Raw genomic sequence first — 14,281 nt, 5'->3', positions numbered from 1 at the left:
GAAAACCAAATAACTAATCTTCTAGTACTATAGATTTTAGAATTTTTGTAAGCTTATGTGACGAGGAGTAACCCTCCTCCTTTTTTTTATTTTTTTTATTTTGATAAGTTAGAGAGTAAGGATGTGCCCTCACTCCTAGTTTTGTAATGCGGAGGTCAGTTTTCGTCTCCTCCATGCTCCTTTGGCTTATCTATTGAATCCCCTCTGAGGGAACCTTTTAGAAAAAAAATCACCCATCGATGTGGAAACTCAACAGTACTGAAATTCAAACTCACGAGACTAACCATTTTGAAAATTTAAACCAAATAACACACAAAAAAAATGAGAAACGAAGATTTCATGGTGTTGCAAAAGAGGTGGAACAAGTTAGGATAAGGTCTTATTAATTGGAAAGAAAATGCGGGGCACAACAAAAAGGGTGCATTAACAAACTCAAAGTATTAGATTCATCTAATTGGGGCATGTCCATAACTTATCCGACCACAATCTCTGCACCTATTACTATGTTAAGTTTATAACCTAATTCTAAACAAAAGTCCATTTGTTTCTTTGTTGTTTTTGAACTTCTAGTCCCCACATCATCATGATACACTACTATGCATTGTTCTTTAATTTGTTCAAAAAAATTGTTTCGAAAATTGAAGAAAAACATATTATTAAGCTTCAAAAAGGATGCGTGGTCAGACGAATCGAAAGAATTCAAGACCTAATTATTTTGATTGAGTCGCTACGTCTCTCTTGATAAAAGCAGAGTGAGGTTCTTAGAGTTCAATTGAATGTTTACATAATATATGACCAAACCATCTCAAACGATTTTAACTTATTTTATCATCTATATATATGTGTGTCATTAACACCCTCCTAATGCAATCATTTATATATTAATTTGTTCAATCTTGTACTAGTTTACGTCCATCTTAATATTTACTATATTAAACAAGATGAACGTGATTTCGAAGAATCATTATTAAATTCAAGTTAAAATCAAGGGAAAGTTATAATTCAATGTCTTTCAGCCCTTAATTAGTTTGCAAGAAATGTGCATAATGTATAGGCAGTGTGTGTCTATATATATATAATTAAAATATATTGATAGTGTATAATTTTGCCATTTTGATAAATTAGATAATCGAAAGATACACATACGTAAGTTCCCAAAAATCAATCCTTGTATTTAGGGCTGTACAGGGCAAATCGATAAACCGCACCAAACCGACAAATCGAACCAAACCGGAAAAAAAAACGACTAGTGGTTTGGTTTGACTTGGTTTGGTGTTTGGAAAAAAAATCCGACCATTATAGGGTTGATTTGGTTTTAACTAAAAAAAGTCAAACTTAACCTAAACCGACCCAATTATAGATATACTACTTTTAAATTATGTTATACATAAAAATATTTATTAAAATATAATTTATAAATATTTTTTAAAAAAATTTCATAATTTTTGTTTTCTTTCTTACATTTAGATTTGGATTTGAGAAGCTCATCTAAATAATATACAAAAAAACTCATTTTATAAAGTTATATTATAAAGTTAAAACTTCAAACAGTGTTCTGCCTCCATCTTATATGTTGATATTTTGTACTAGAACTCTTTTTAAGAAGCACTGCTCTGTGCTTTTTATTAGATACTATGAAAAACCCGAGAAATCCGAGAAACCCGAAAAAAATTGATATCGAAAAACTTAACTTTTATTGGCTTAGTTTATAAATTTAATAATCCGACACAAATAATTTGGTTTAGTTTATAAAAAATCTGAACTAACCCGATCCATGTACACCCCTACTTGTATTTTATCTTTTCTTTAGCTTTTAAAGAGCCAAAAAGTAGTTTGGTCCAAGTACAATCATATACTTTATGTTGATTTTCATTCAACCAGAAAATATCTCGAAGTCTTCCACAAGGTGGAGTATTATTTTATGGTTTTGAATAAAAAGCATTCAAGGAGAAAAGCATTAAATTCTAAATACAATCAAAGTCTTAATTGGCTATCAACTTAAAAAAAGATATAACTCTTTTGAGTTTTGTTCCAATTTATATGATATGTTTGAATTTTGAGAGTTAAACAAAAACGTTCTTAAAGCAATATATTTGTATGATGTCTTTTAAATATTTTTAAATTTTCATTCTTATAAGTTACAATACTTTTTAGATAATTCTTAAATATGTAAATTATTTTTCAAAAATTGTATGTTTAAATGCACGATCAAAATAAAGAAGACCGTTTCTCGAAATTTTTATATCATATAAATTGGGACGAAGGGAGCATATAAAATGAGGTAGGAAAAGCATATAGATATTTTTATTGCACCAATAATTTTGAAGTTTTTCCATCTTTATCTGTTGAAGAATGTGATACTAGTTTAAATGAACTCCTCCATTGGTCCAAACCCTAATAATTTCAGAGAAAATTAGGCAAACTGCCACTTTTTTGGACCACTAATTAACATTTAATCATTGTTTTAGAAGTTATCCAATGTTTAGCAACATTTTAATACATGAATAAAATTTGAGAAAAAAATATCCTTAACTAAAACATGGAAAAACAATAATAAATCATTGTAACATTTGTTTTCAAATTCAAGGAGTGTTTTTCATGGTATTTGGACTACTAGTTAATCTTTCGTGTTTTTTAGTGTTTTAGTTAGGGATATGTTTGTTTTAATTTATTTTTGCATTAAAAACTAGTTATATTTTAAGTGTAATTTACATAAATCTCATAGTGTTAAGAGTTATTTATAGTATTTTTCTATTCATTTCGAAATTACAAAAATTGCTTAAAAATTATGAATTTTGGATACATCACTGTATTTTCAAATACATCAATAGACATCCAGATACATAGAAGAGGGATGTATCCTAGATAAGAGAAATGTATTAGAGAGGGAATAAAGATGTATCAGAGCCGGGATAGGACTTCCGAATACATAGGAGAGGGATGTATCCAAGAAGGGAGAGATGTATTTGAGAAGGGGATAGGAATGTATCACTAGAGGTCAAAGGGGAGTGATGTATCCGAGAGAAAATTTATAATTTTTTTTTATAGATTATGATAAAATAAGATGTGTATTCATATAATTTTTTCATATTTAATTACATTTTATTTTATACAATAGATAAACTTAAATACCGATTTGATCATTTTCTAGCCCGCCCAATTTTTACAATAATTTCGTATCATCCATCTTTCTTTCCTCGTACATATTTTTGACGAGGTCTAGTGGACCATATCTTAAAATCAAACCAATTAAACCTTATAACTATCTACTTGACTAACTAAATTTATATACATTCTCAATTTTTCATATAATGTAGCGAGTGGTCTCAAATTCTATAGGAGCATAGAGATTTTAATAAAAAAAATAGAAAGAAGTATTAAAAACACTCCTAAATTTAATGAAAATTTAAGAGTGTAATTTACTCATGTTACAAGATCAAAAGTATATTTAAATTTCCTGGAATAGAGTAAGAGCACAGTATTTAGCCACAGTAACACATGTGCTGTAGTACAATACAATTATGGGACTATTTTGATTGGTCGGTGGGTACAATCATTTATAGCAGTGTCTGGAGTCGTAAAATACAATTTCCACGTGTAACTAGATTAGGTCAAACTACTAATTAAAAATAACTTTTTTCATGTTATTTAAACACTATACTCACGTTACAATTTATGTGTAAGATTAGTCATGTTATCATGTACTATCATAGTAGAGATTAAATTATAATTATAGAAATAGTAACATAATCTTGAGTAGTAGTTGATTTAAGATTAATGTCTTGTATTCTGTTTTATTAATGTGATTTGAATTGTCTTTTCTTTTCTTTCTATATGATATTATTATGATAATTTGTTCATTTATTTATCTGACACACTTACAATTTTTCATTTGTGTACGTTGGTATTTATCATACCTATCAATATTTCTGGCAATTCATTGCTATCAGTCTATCACAGATCTAATGTTTTTGTAGGCTCAATATATATAATTCTTCTTTTGCGTGCATAAAATATACAATATATATATATATATATATATATATATATATATATATATATATATAAGATAGAAAATATATAATAGTAATTTATTTATTCTAAGATTAGGGAGATTCTCAGTAGTGGTGACTTCAGACTCACACACGTATCTTTTAAGTAAGTCATATTTGTTCTAATAGGATCAATTATGTTATTTAACACTGTATAAGGCTGATTTTATTTTCTTTTGCCTATAGGAAAATGATGATTTTTCATGAATAATTGTGATGGCTATGATGTTGAGAATATGTGCGCTTTCATAATTTTCGTGTAGGAACAAGTAGACAGTCCTAATTAAATCCAATTAAATCACGATCAAAAGTATAATAACAGAATGAAGTGTGCACGAAATAGTTTTTAAAAGAAAAGATGCCACATACATACATATCTTGTAGACATAAATTAAATTTAGTAAAGTACTATTATTTAAAGATGTTCAAATGATAAATTACATAACCTTTATTGATCCATATTTGATTCAGTGGCGCGGAGCCAAAATTTTCATCAAAGATATTTGAGATGTCTTTACTTTATTCTATCTTCTTCTTTTTCATTTGATTTGTTATTTATATTGGGATACGATTAACTTTGAATTTGCATATTACAGAGCTCATTTTTAGGAACGACACTTTCAATAAAAAAAAATATTTTTTGAAATTCTTAAACTCAAAATATCTAATTAAGAGAGGGGATCACTGACGTTATTTTCATTCTACATAGCATCATCACATACGTAGCAGGGAAATAATCATAATCTCCAACATCTTTGACCTACGTCTCTCTCGACTTTTTAATTGAAAAATATCAGAAACACAAATTATCTAAGACTAATTAAGCTGGAAGTAGGAAATAAATACTCCACTTGACAAGGTGAATAAATTATTTAACAGGAAGTTTGGATGTTCGATTATTAAAATTATGTTTGATAAAGTGAAGTGTTTAATAAAGTTTTTTGTGAAATAATATACTTTTATATATGGAGGTAAGCAGAGAAATTATTTTTTAAAAGCTAAAAGAAATACTCATTAGATGCGCGGATATCTTAGTGGAGAAATATGAAAGATTGATTATAGATGACTTAATTAGAAAAGGTAGAGGTGGATCGAAGATGTATTAAGGAGAGATGATTAGACAAGACATGATACGATTATAACTTATCGAGGAAAGTGAGAAAGATACGAATTAGGATAAAAGGTTAGTACGTTCATACTAGTAGATAAGAGTGCATTGTCTTGTCACCTTTATTATTAGTAGTCGTAGGACTACTCTCTTAGTTTCATATTCTTTAATTTCTGTTGCTATTTATGATTTCGTATAGTATAATTATAATATTATTTTGTTGTAGTGTTGTTCTACCACTAGATTCTTTTTGTTTTTGTCCCTATTATTGTCTTTTGTACTTCTATCTTTATCTTGAGTCAAAAGTAATTTTTCTATCTTACTTCTAAAGTAAGAAGTAAAGATATGATTTGTGTATATTCTTATATTTATCCTAAATTTATTTTAAGTGACTATATTGAGTATATTGTTGTAGTTGTTTGGACAATCATTCTATTAACCAAGGATTTATATGACTTTATATATATTATCGTGGACCAGTAAGAAAACAGCAAACGTAAAATGAAAAGATGAGCATGACTTTATTTAATATTTTAGATATAGCACGTGGCAATAAAAAGAACTCAACAAACCTCAACCTCATTATGATCAACTTCATAATTTATAAATTACGAAAAAGCAATCGACGTGCCCTTTTGACCTACCAAACAATTACTAATTCTTATCTACTATATTCTTACTTTAGGACAATCAAATGCTTCTTGATTTTGTTCAATTTCCTCAAATAATGCCACGTTCACTAAAGTTCATTAAAGGATCCAATCATACACGCCAATATTATTGTCGATGCTTAGCTAAAATTGACATTCCATTTTCCATTTGAAGCTTCAAGTCTTTGACCTTTGCAACTTCTTCTTTTTTACTTTTATTATATTTTAATTTATCATATTCGATATTTATATTAAATTATATTTTATTATTGATTAAGTAAAAGAATAAGAGTAGAATATATATTTATGAAATAAGAATATAAGTTAAATATATATCATGTTTTTATTAATTTGATAAAAAAAAATTAAGCATGAATAAGTTCTTATCCTTCTAGGTCCACGGAAGAAAAGTTAAACAAATACGCCCTAGTCCACATGACTTTAGCGTAAATACATGACTTCATAGTCACTATATAACAGTATTCAAATATTGTATATATAAATTATTAAATATTTTTGGTATGTTTGACATGAAGATAATTATTCAGTTTTTTTTTATAATTGTTTATTTTAAATATTATTAAAAAGAATTCCTAAAGAACTCATTTTCCTGTAATTTCAATGAACTTTTTTTTATATTTTTCAAAAAGCCTAACTTTTTTTTTGCTCTTTTGACGATCTGAACTCACAATAAGAGTTCTAATCATTTTGTTCTTTTGGTGATTCAAATTTACAATTATAGAATTGAAGATGAGGTTACTTACCATCTGAACAATCCCTTTTGTTAATTTGAAATAATTCAATTTCTCGAGAGGATGAGAGGATCTATTTTTTGAAACGCTCTCATAACATTTTCAACTGATAATTTCAACAACCCAACCTCCCCACCATCCCATCAACCTCCCCCCCCCCGGCAACTCTCGAGATATTTTGAAAGTATTTTCAACTTATTAACCAAATATCTGAAAAATCACCATTTTTCCGTGGAAAGCATAGCACTAACACCATTTATGAACGACTTTAATCATTGCTTGTTCGAAATTGTGACTCGAAACACATTATGTGCATGTTTAATCTCTCTGTTGAAATAGTAAAATTAATTAATTAACATTGTTAGTTTGAAATTGTGACTCCAAATGCTAATTTGAAACATCTAAGGGCACGTTTGATTCATGAAAAAAATATTTTTCTCTATTATTTATCACTTTCATGCATTTTGAAGAGACTGATACTTTGTTACTTATCACGATTGAATCTCAACCTGTCGATTGATGATAAAGACATAAACATTTCATTTCTAGTTTTAAAAAAAAATAATTTTATTTCATTGTTTATTAATCAGATTCTTCGAGAATCGATTTTGCTTTTCTTCATAACATGTTTGTATTGAATAAAACGTTCTGTAAGAAATAAAACGGAGCCCCGAAGAGGACCACAACACCATTGTTTATGAGCTGTCGCACGCATACATGACAAACACGTGTGCATTAACAAGAGAGTTTAATTTGAACGGTGAAGATCGGATTTGGAGGTCAGAAACATCCTGTTTTAGGTCCCGAACAGTAGCTCTGTTTTGGGTGGTTTTCTTCCTATCACTTTTGTTGTTGTAGCTATTGCTTCTCCTTTGCTTGGAAATTGTTGTGTAGCAATTTAGGAGAATATTTGTAACCCTCTTATTGTTATAGTGGAGCAATTCGAATTTCGAAAATCCCGTGGTTGTTACCTTCGATTTGAAGGACTTTTCCATGTTAAATTTGATGTTATTTATTTTCTCTATTTTCTAATTTGCGTCCTTCCGTCATAACACACAATGAAGGACAGGATGCAACACTGGTATACAAAAGGGCAATTCACCCTTACAGCCAATGGGAAATACTCAATCACAAGTGGTTATCTGGCTATGATAGGAAACCAAGCTAAGCTAGAGAGCTGCACCAATTTGAAATTCTGTATCATTGCCAAGACGGAGATTCATTATGTGGTTAGCAGCACAGAATAGACTGCTAACAAAGGATAGACTGCTGAATATGAATATACATGTGGAAGACACTACATACAGGCTATGTGAAGCATCAGTGTTGGAGACGAATAAGAGCCCGTTTGGATTGGCTTTAAGTTAGTCAAAACCAACTTAAAGCTCCTTTTCAGCTTTTGGACGTGTTTGCCTAATGCTAACTTTAAGCCAGAAAGTTCTTAAAGTCAGTCAAAAATGAAAAGTTAGGAGTTAGGATTCCTAACTTTTTTTTTCCTAAAGGCTTAAAGTCATTTTCTTTGACCATGGAAATTACTTTTATATTCCTTATATTTTAACTAAATTCCCAAACTACCCTTTTTATTCTTTTAACCCTAAAATTCACATAATTTTCCTCATTTAAACACTTTTATCCAAACACTCAACTGCTTATTTATAAAAATAACTTTCAGCACTTTAAAGTTCTAAAAACACTTCATACATAAAAGTCACTTTTTTTAAGCTCATCCAAACGGGCTCTAAACATATATTTGTAGACAGCGAGTATGTAATCTTCCTTCAATATCATTTACTGTCTGTTGGAGCTCTATGAATCCAAATTGTGTCTGCTTTGATGTAAATTTCATGCACCCATTTCAGCTATAAAGATTCTTTGTTCATAGCTAATTGACATAACAATTTGCCTACAAAAGCAACATTTCAGTTCCCACTTGTAGTATTCCTGCATAGGAAAGTTGCTTTGCATAGGTGTATTTGATCCTGCTTACTATCTGTCAACTAGCTGGTGGCATTCTGATTTACTCCACTTCTTAGATGTGAAGGGTAATCCCAAATATCTAATAGAAAAGGTTCCTTGTGTGAAACCAGTAATTTCCAGGAGCTGTTGCTTCTCTTGGTCAATTATTCCTGCTATGAATAAATTGAATTTGTCCATGTTTGCTACAATTTCAGTTGTTGCACTGAAATGACTTAGGGCTTCCATAACTCTAGTTACAGATTTGATGTCTCCTTCGCAAAAGATCATTAGATCATCTGCAAATACAATGTGATTCAGCCTGAGTGCTTTACACATAGGATGAAATTGAAAGTCTGGCAGATAACTCATGCTCTTGAGTAATCTTGAGAGGTACTCCATAACAAGTATAAAGAGTAATAGGGAGACAGGATCCCCTTGTCTCAATCCTCTCTTCCCTTCAAAATAACCATAACCTTTCCCATTGATCTTGACAGTAAATTTAGGAGTTGATACATATATCATAATCAGTTTTATGAATTTTATTGCACCTATACAAGGTACAACATAACTATTTTGACTACCACTTGACAAAATTTCCCTTGACATTTTGATGGCACATAACAACATACACTTATCTTCTTAATTAAGATAAGTTAAATTTTACATAATATAAATACACTCTCCAAAAGTGAAATAGTTTTCTTCCGTGGCTATTATGGATCATGCATTTGCATTCTCTTTTCACCGTTAGATAAGGTCGGACGCTTGATAACATCGAAAACCATTACTACGTGTTGGCTTTTAAACGCATGATCAACTTTGGGTCCCAATAGAAAAGGACGACCGTACTTATCACTAGTATTTTTTTGTATTAATTTTTTTTTTAATCTTAGGTGATAAAACATGATACGACACAGTTTTAGATTATTAATGGTATGACCTTAGAAAGATTTGGTGAATACGTACTAAGGTTGCAGATTAGTAGGTAGTATAGGATTTTCTCGCTTAGGGTGATTGATATTTATCATTGAATTATTTATTTTATTATAATTCTTATTATTGATATATCGAACTGTGTATTCATGCTTTCAATAATCTATCATGGTATGTTGATTATCGCACTATTTTGTTGTTATTTTTGCTCTATTTTGATAGATTTTTCACCATTTTCTTATTATTTTTTAACTGTCTCCTTCTTCCTTTACTTGAGACGAGAGTATTTTAAAAATAGTTTATCTGCTTCTACGAAAAAATGATAAAATTTATGTATATTCTATCATTTTCAAATTTTATTTGTGAGATTTTACCGTTAAAAATTTCGCTCGATTCTTCTTCGAATCCTCCACCTAATAAAAACTTAATGTATTCTATGGTCTTCTTTTTTTTGTTTTTTTTGGATCTTACGTACAGTGAAAGCTTAATATATTGAGCCAGTCTTTTTTTCCCGGCCTATATAAAGAACCCCATAGCTCACAATCCAAGAAATTTCAGAAAATCTAATTTTCTTCCTCTCCAATTTCCTAAAATCTTGCTGCTCTTTTCTTCTCTCTCTACATTTTGTTTAGTTGCCAGAAGAAAATGGGTGTTCAGGAACCGGATCCTCTTACACAACTAAGCTTGCCACCCGGGTTTCGGTTTTACCCGACTGATGAAGAGCTTTTAGTTCAATATTTATGCCGTAAAGTTGCTGGCCATGATTTCTCCCTACCAATCATTGCAGAAATTGATTTGTACAAATTCGATCCATGGGTTCTTCCAAGTAAGTTTTTCTAAATTAATTTTAGTTTTTTTAAACTTGATTAAGTTAACTAATATTAGTTTTATTGTTGAATTTCGTAAAGGTAAGGCGATTTTCGGAGAAAAGGAATGGTACTTCTTCAGTCCAAGAGATAGAAAGTATCCGAATGGATCTCGACCAAACAGAGTAGCTGGCTCTGGGTATTGGAAAGCAACTGGAACTGATAAAGTAATTACTACTGAAGGTAGAAAAGTTGGAATCAAAAAGGCTTTAGTGTTTTACATTGGTAAAGCACCTAAAGGAACAAAAACTAATTGGATTATGCATGAATATAGACTCAGTGAATCTTCAACCAAAAGTGGAAGTTCAAGGGTATATATCTTTTATTATTTCAGAATTAGAATTTAAAATTTATGAATTCTTGAAATTTTATTCTGAATTTGACACTAAGAGTTGATTTTTTTTGGTATGTTTCAGTTGGACGATTGGGTTCTATGTAGGATTTACAAGAAGAATTCCGTTGGACAAAAACTGAGTAGTTCTGATTTACAGAGTAAGGATATAAGCCATGGTTCATCATCATCCTCTTCGTCTCAATTTGACGATATGCTGGAATCTCTACCAGTAATTGAAGACCGGTATTTCTCATTACCGAGAGTGAATTCCATTAGGAATATTCAACAAGATGATGACAAGCTCAATCTTCAACAATTGGGTTCTGGGAATTTCGACTGGGCAACTCTAGCTGGATTTAATTCGTTTCATGAATTGACCACCGGAAATCAAGCACCAGCAACCGGAAATCAAACTCCGGTGCTTGTGAACATCAATCAGTATCACAATCACAACAACAATTTGAATAATATGAATGAATTTTTCGCCAACCCAACGGCGTTAAATTTTCACGGCGAAGCTAAGTTTGAAGGAGGAGTTGATCAAGAAGTAGAAAGCAGTGTTAGAGCTCAACGACTTAACAGCGTTAACCCGGGTTTCTTCCCGGAGAACTCAACCGGGTTTCCGGGCACTTATACGAACTCGGTGCCTGACCCGTTTGGGATTCGGTACCCGACCCAAACAGTGAATGTGGGGTTTACTGGGTAAATAGTGAAAAGTTAGAAGCATTGGAAAGGGTAAAATGTGAATGTTCCTAGATTAACTTCAAGACAATTTGGAAAAAATCGTCACGATTATTGCGGTGAAAAGGGCATTTATTCTTTGGTTGGGGACTAAAAATAGCAACAAAAAAAAAAAAAAAAGTTCACAAGATTTGTTCATGCAATTATGAACATATACAATGTATCTATTTTGTTGTACTCAAATTTAAGGCTATGGTAATGTACTCATAGGAATACAAATTGGATGATTTAGCTAATTTTTAATTATTTTTTTTTTGGTTCTAAACTTTTGTGACTTTAACGTGAATTTGTTGCATCTTTTTTTGGTGCTTAAATCTAATAATTTGTTAAAATATTTGATGGAAGATAAAAATGAATATTGATTTTTGAAAATTCTTAAAAAATAAAAACTAATAATAATATATCTAAGAGTCCACTTGATAATTTATTTATATATATAAGAGATCATTTTTGTCATTTTGTAAGCTTAACTTAATCAACTCGTCTATTAAGTTCAATTATGGAATAAAATGGGTTAAAAATGAATTAAGAGTGGATAAGAAATGACACGTCTATTACTCTTTTTATTGGACAAATAACCTGTTCAAATATGAGTAAGAACATTCTTTAGGGATATCCTCGTTAGAATAAAACATATGATTCATTAGTAGGACCAAATTTAATATTGTTGTGATTCTAGTTTATTGAAGGATAGACGTAATCGATTATGAATACATAGAAATTCTAATAGTAAAAAGTAATAGTAATAACCAAATGCATGATTGGTGCAGAGGAAAAAGAGAGACATTGAAATGACTATTGGAAATTAATTTATTCAAAAATAGTACTAGTCACAAATTTTATGGAATTCTACTTAGGAGGTTAGATATGTAATTAAGAACAAGTCATCAGTGTTTGTACCTTAATAAGATTATTTTCAATCTTCATTTATATAACTAAAAATAATCGAGAATTTCTTAACACATGCTGTAAATTGTTATATAAAAATATTTTAAGAAATAACTTAGAATTAAACTGATAAAGTAATTGTCATGTGGTCAAAATATCATGTTCAATTCATTCTAAATGTAAGATAAAAATATGTATAATAATTCTTTATGATCCAATTTTTTTTCGAACCCTGCATACAATGAGAACCTCTCTTTTTTTCCTTTTTAGGTTTAGAATTGGACCAGTTGATTGTGATAGTTACTCAATTAAATGCAATCTTCGTTTGACACTCCTAATATTAAATTATATATAATTAAATGGGAATGAACTACTTCGGTGACTTCTTAAAAATCATGACTTCCCAGTATTTCTATATATTTTTCTTTCTCCAAAAGTGTGTTAGCGAAGTTTTGAAGTTTCATATATCATAAATTTTACGTTGAATCAAATAGAATCACATGAATTGAATTGAAAAGTATGTTAATCATATGAAACAAAGCATAGTCTCGGTTTTTTGTCAAAATAAAAGATACAGCGATAACTTTAGTAGTATGACATTATACACAGAGGCGCAATCATAATTTAAAATTTATAAATTTGTTATAAAATAATTTTTATATATTTAATAAATTTCTTAATAAATAAATAAAATTTAAATTAAGATTACTGAATTCAATCGAGCACTGTACCAGTTGCAACCGATTATATGAATCTATCACAACTTTCCAAATTGAAAGTTGGGTTCACAAGGCTTCATATACACTTGTCCTTCCACATATTACTCCTTTTCACAAGTCGGTTTTATTTGGTGACATATGTGACTTTATTTTTTACGTTACAATTTGGTTTTTTGGCATTAGGTATGCTAAGGTGGTCCTTGTCTTATGCTATGACACCATTACATACGTTGTACACATAAAAGACAATTATACTTTATTTTTTTGTAGTTATTGGGTCTACTAATTGTCTAATGAGTCATGACAAAGATTGCACATACTGTGGATTTCTCTAGGAGGTTTCATGAACATAGTGTGATCAATACATTTAAATGTTTGATAGTGTAAAGCCTATTTGGGTGGAAAAGTGTTTAAAATTGGCTTAAATTGAATAATATCATATTATGTTAAGAATATTTTTAATTGTATAGGAATGTAGTGAAGGTATGGGACGCCTTAATGCCTTTGCCCATCTACATGACGGTTAATTTGCTATCTATACCCGTAGCTTTGAAGACACAAAAAAGAAGCAAAACTTTGGTGCCATAGATACTAAGTTTATGTGGGATGACACACAATTAAGCTCCAAATTAGCCCATGAATTATGATGGATCATGTGAAACGTAGTGTAAGCAGGAGATTGTTTGATATGTGTGAACAATATTCCACTTGGATAGTAAAAAAGAAATCGCGTACTTCTAAGGTGTTGAATACTTAATGTTGTGAGACATTTTGGTGAAAAACATGCAAGTTCGGTCCAAAATCAATAATATTGCACATATTAAAAATATTTTTGAGTTGTTTGAGCCTAATTGAAGTTCCACTCGTAAAAGTTTCAAACTCTAACATATAATGGTTGAATACAAACTTCAAATTTTTTTCGGTTTTCTTCATTCCGTGTTTATTGAAAAGTAGTAACAATTAATTGAAGTTTTAACAATATTTCTCTTGATTTGGTCAAATGTATTAAGAGCCTGTTTGGATTGGCTTTTCAGCTTTGACTTATAAGCGAAAAGTCATAAGTTAAAAATTCTAACTTATGATTTTTAATTTATTTTTATCATTTTAGTTTAAAATTAAGTACTTATACTCATTTTTTTAAACTTATCCAAATACTGCAAAACTCCTTAAACGTTATTTTAACTTAACATTTATAATAAGTCAATCTACACAAGCGCTAAGCCTTCTTCCACTATGATCATTTGGGTCTTGCTCATTTATGAATACGAAATGGGTCCAAAGT

At 29.9% G+C, this 14,281-nt stretch overlaps 1 protein-coding gene across 1 annotated transcript; it reads left to right on the top strand.

The window, feature by feature from the left end:
- Positions 1-9,931: 9,931 nt before the first annotated feature.
- On the top strand, positions 9,932-11,551 carry LOC129893260 (NAC domain-containing protein JA2L). Its single transcript, XM_055968770.1, has 3 exons — positions 9,932-10,277; positions 10,360-10,628; positions 10,734-11,551. The coding sequence occupies exons 1-3, from the start codon at positions 10,097-10,099 to the stop codon at positions 11,355-11,357; spliced, it is 1,074 nt and encodes a 357-aa protein (XP_055824745.1). The 5' UTR covers positions 9,932-10,096; the 3' UTR covers positions 11,358-11,551.
- Positions 11,552-14,281: the final 2,730 nt, after the last annotated feature.

This window comes from Solanum dulcamara, chromosome 6, assembly GCF_947179165.1.
Source record: "Solanum dulcamara chromosome 6, daSolDulc1.2, whole genome shotgun sequence".
NCBI classification, from domain to species: Eukaryota; Viridiplantae; Streptophyta; class Magnoliopsida; order Solanales; family Solanaceae; genus Solanum; species Solanum dulcamara.
The sequence above is the reverse complement of the archived record's forward strand: the minus strand, read 5'-3'. Positions and strand labels throughout refer to the sequence as shown.

Coding starts and splice junctions, on each gene's coding strand:
- LOC129893260 (XM_055968770.1), top strand. CDS start 10,097: ATGGGTGTTCAGGAACCGGATCCTCTTACACAACTAAGCTTGCCACCC. Junction 10,278..10,359: donor CGATCCATGGGTTCTTCCAA/GTAAGTTTTTCT, acceptor AATTTCGTAAAG/GTAAGGCGATTTTCGGAGAA. Junction 10,629..10,733: donor CCAAAAGTGGAAGTTCAAGG/GTATATATCTTT, acceptor GGTATGTTTCAG/TTGGACGATTGGGTTCTATG.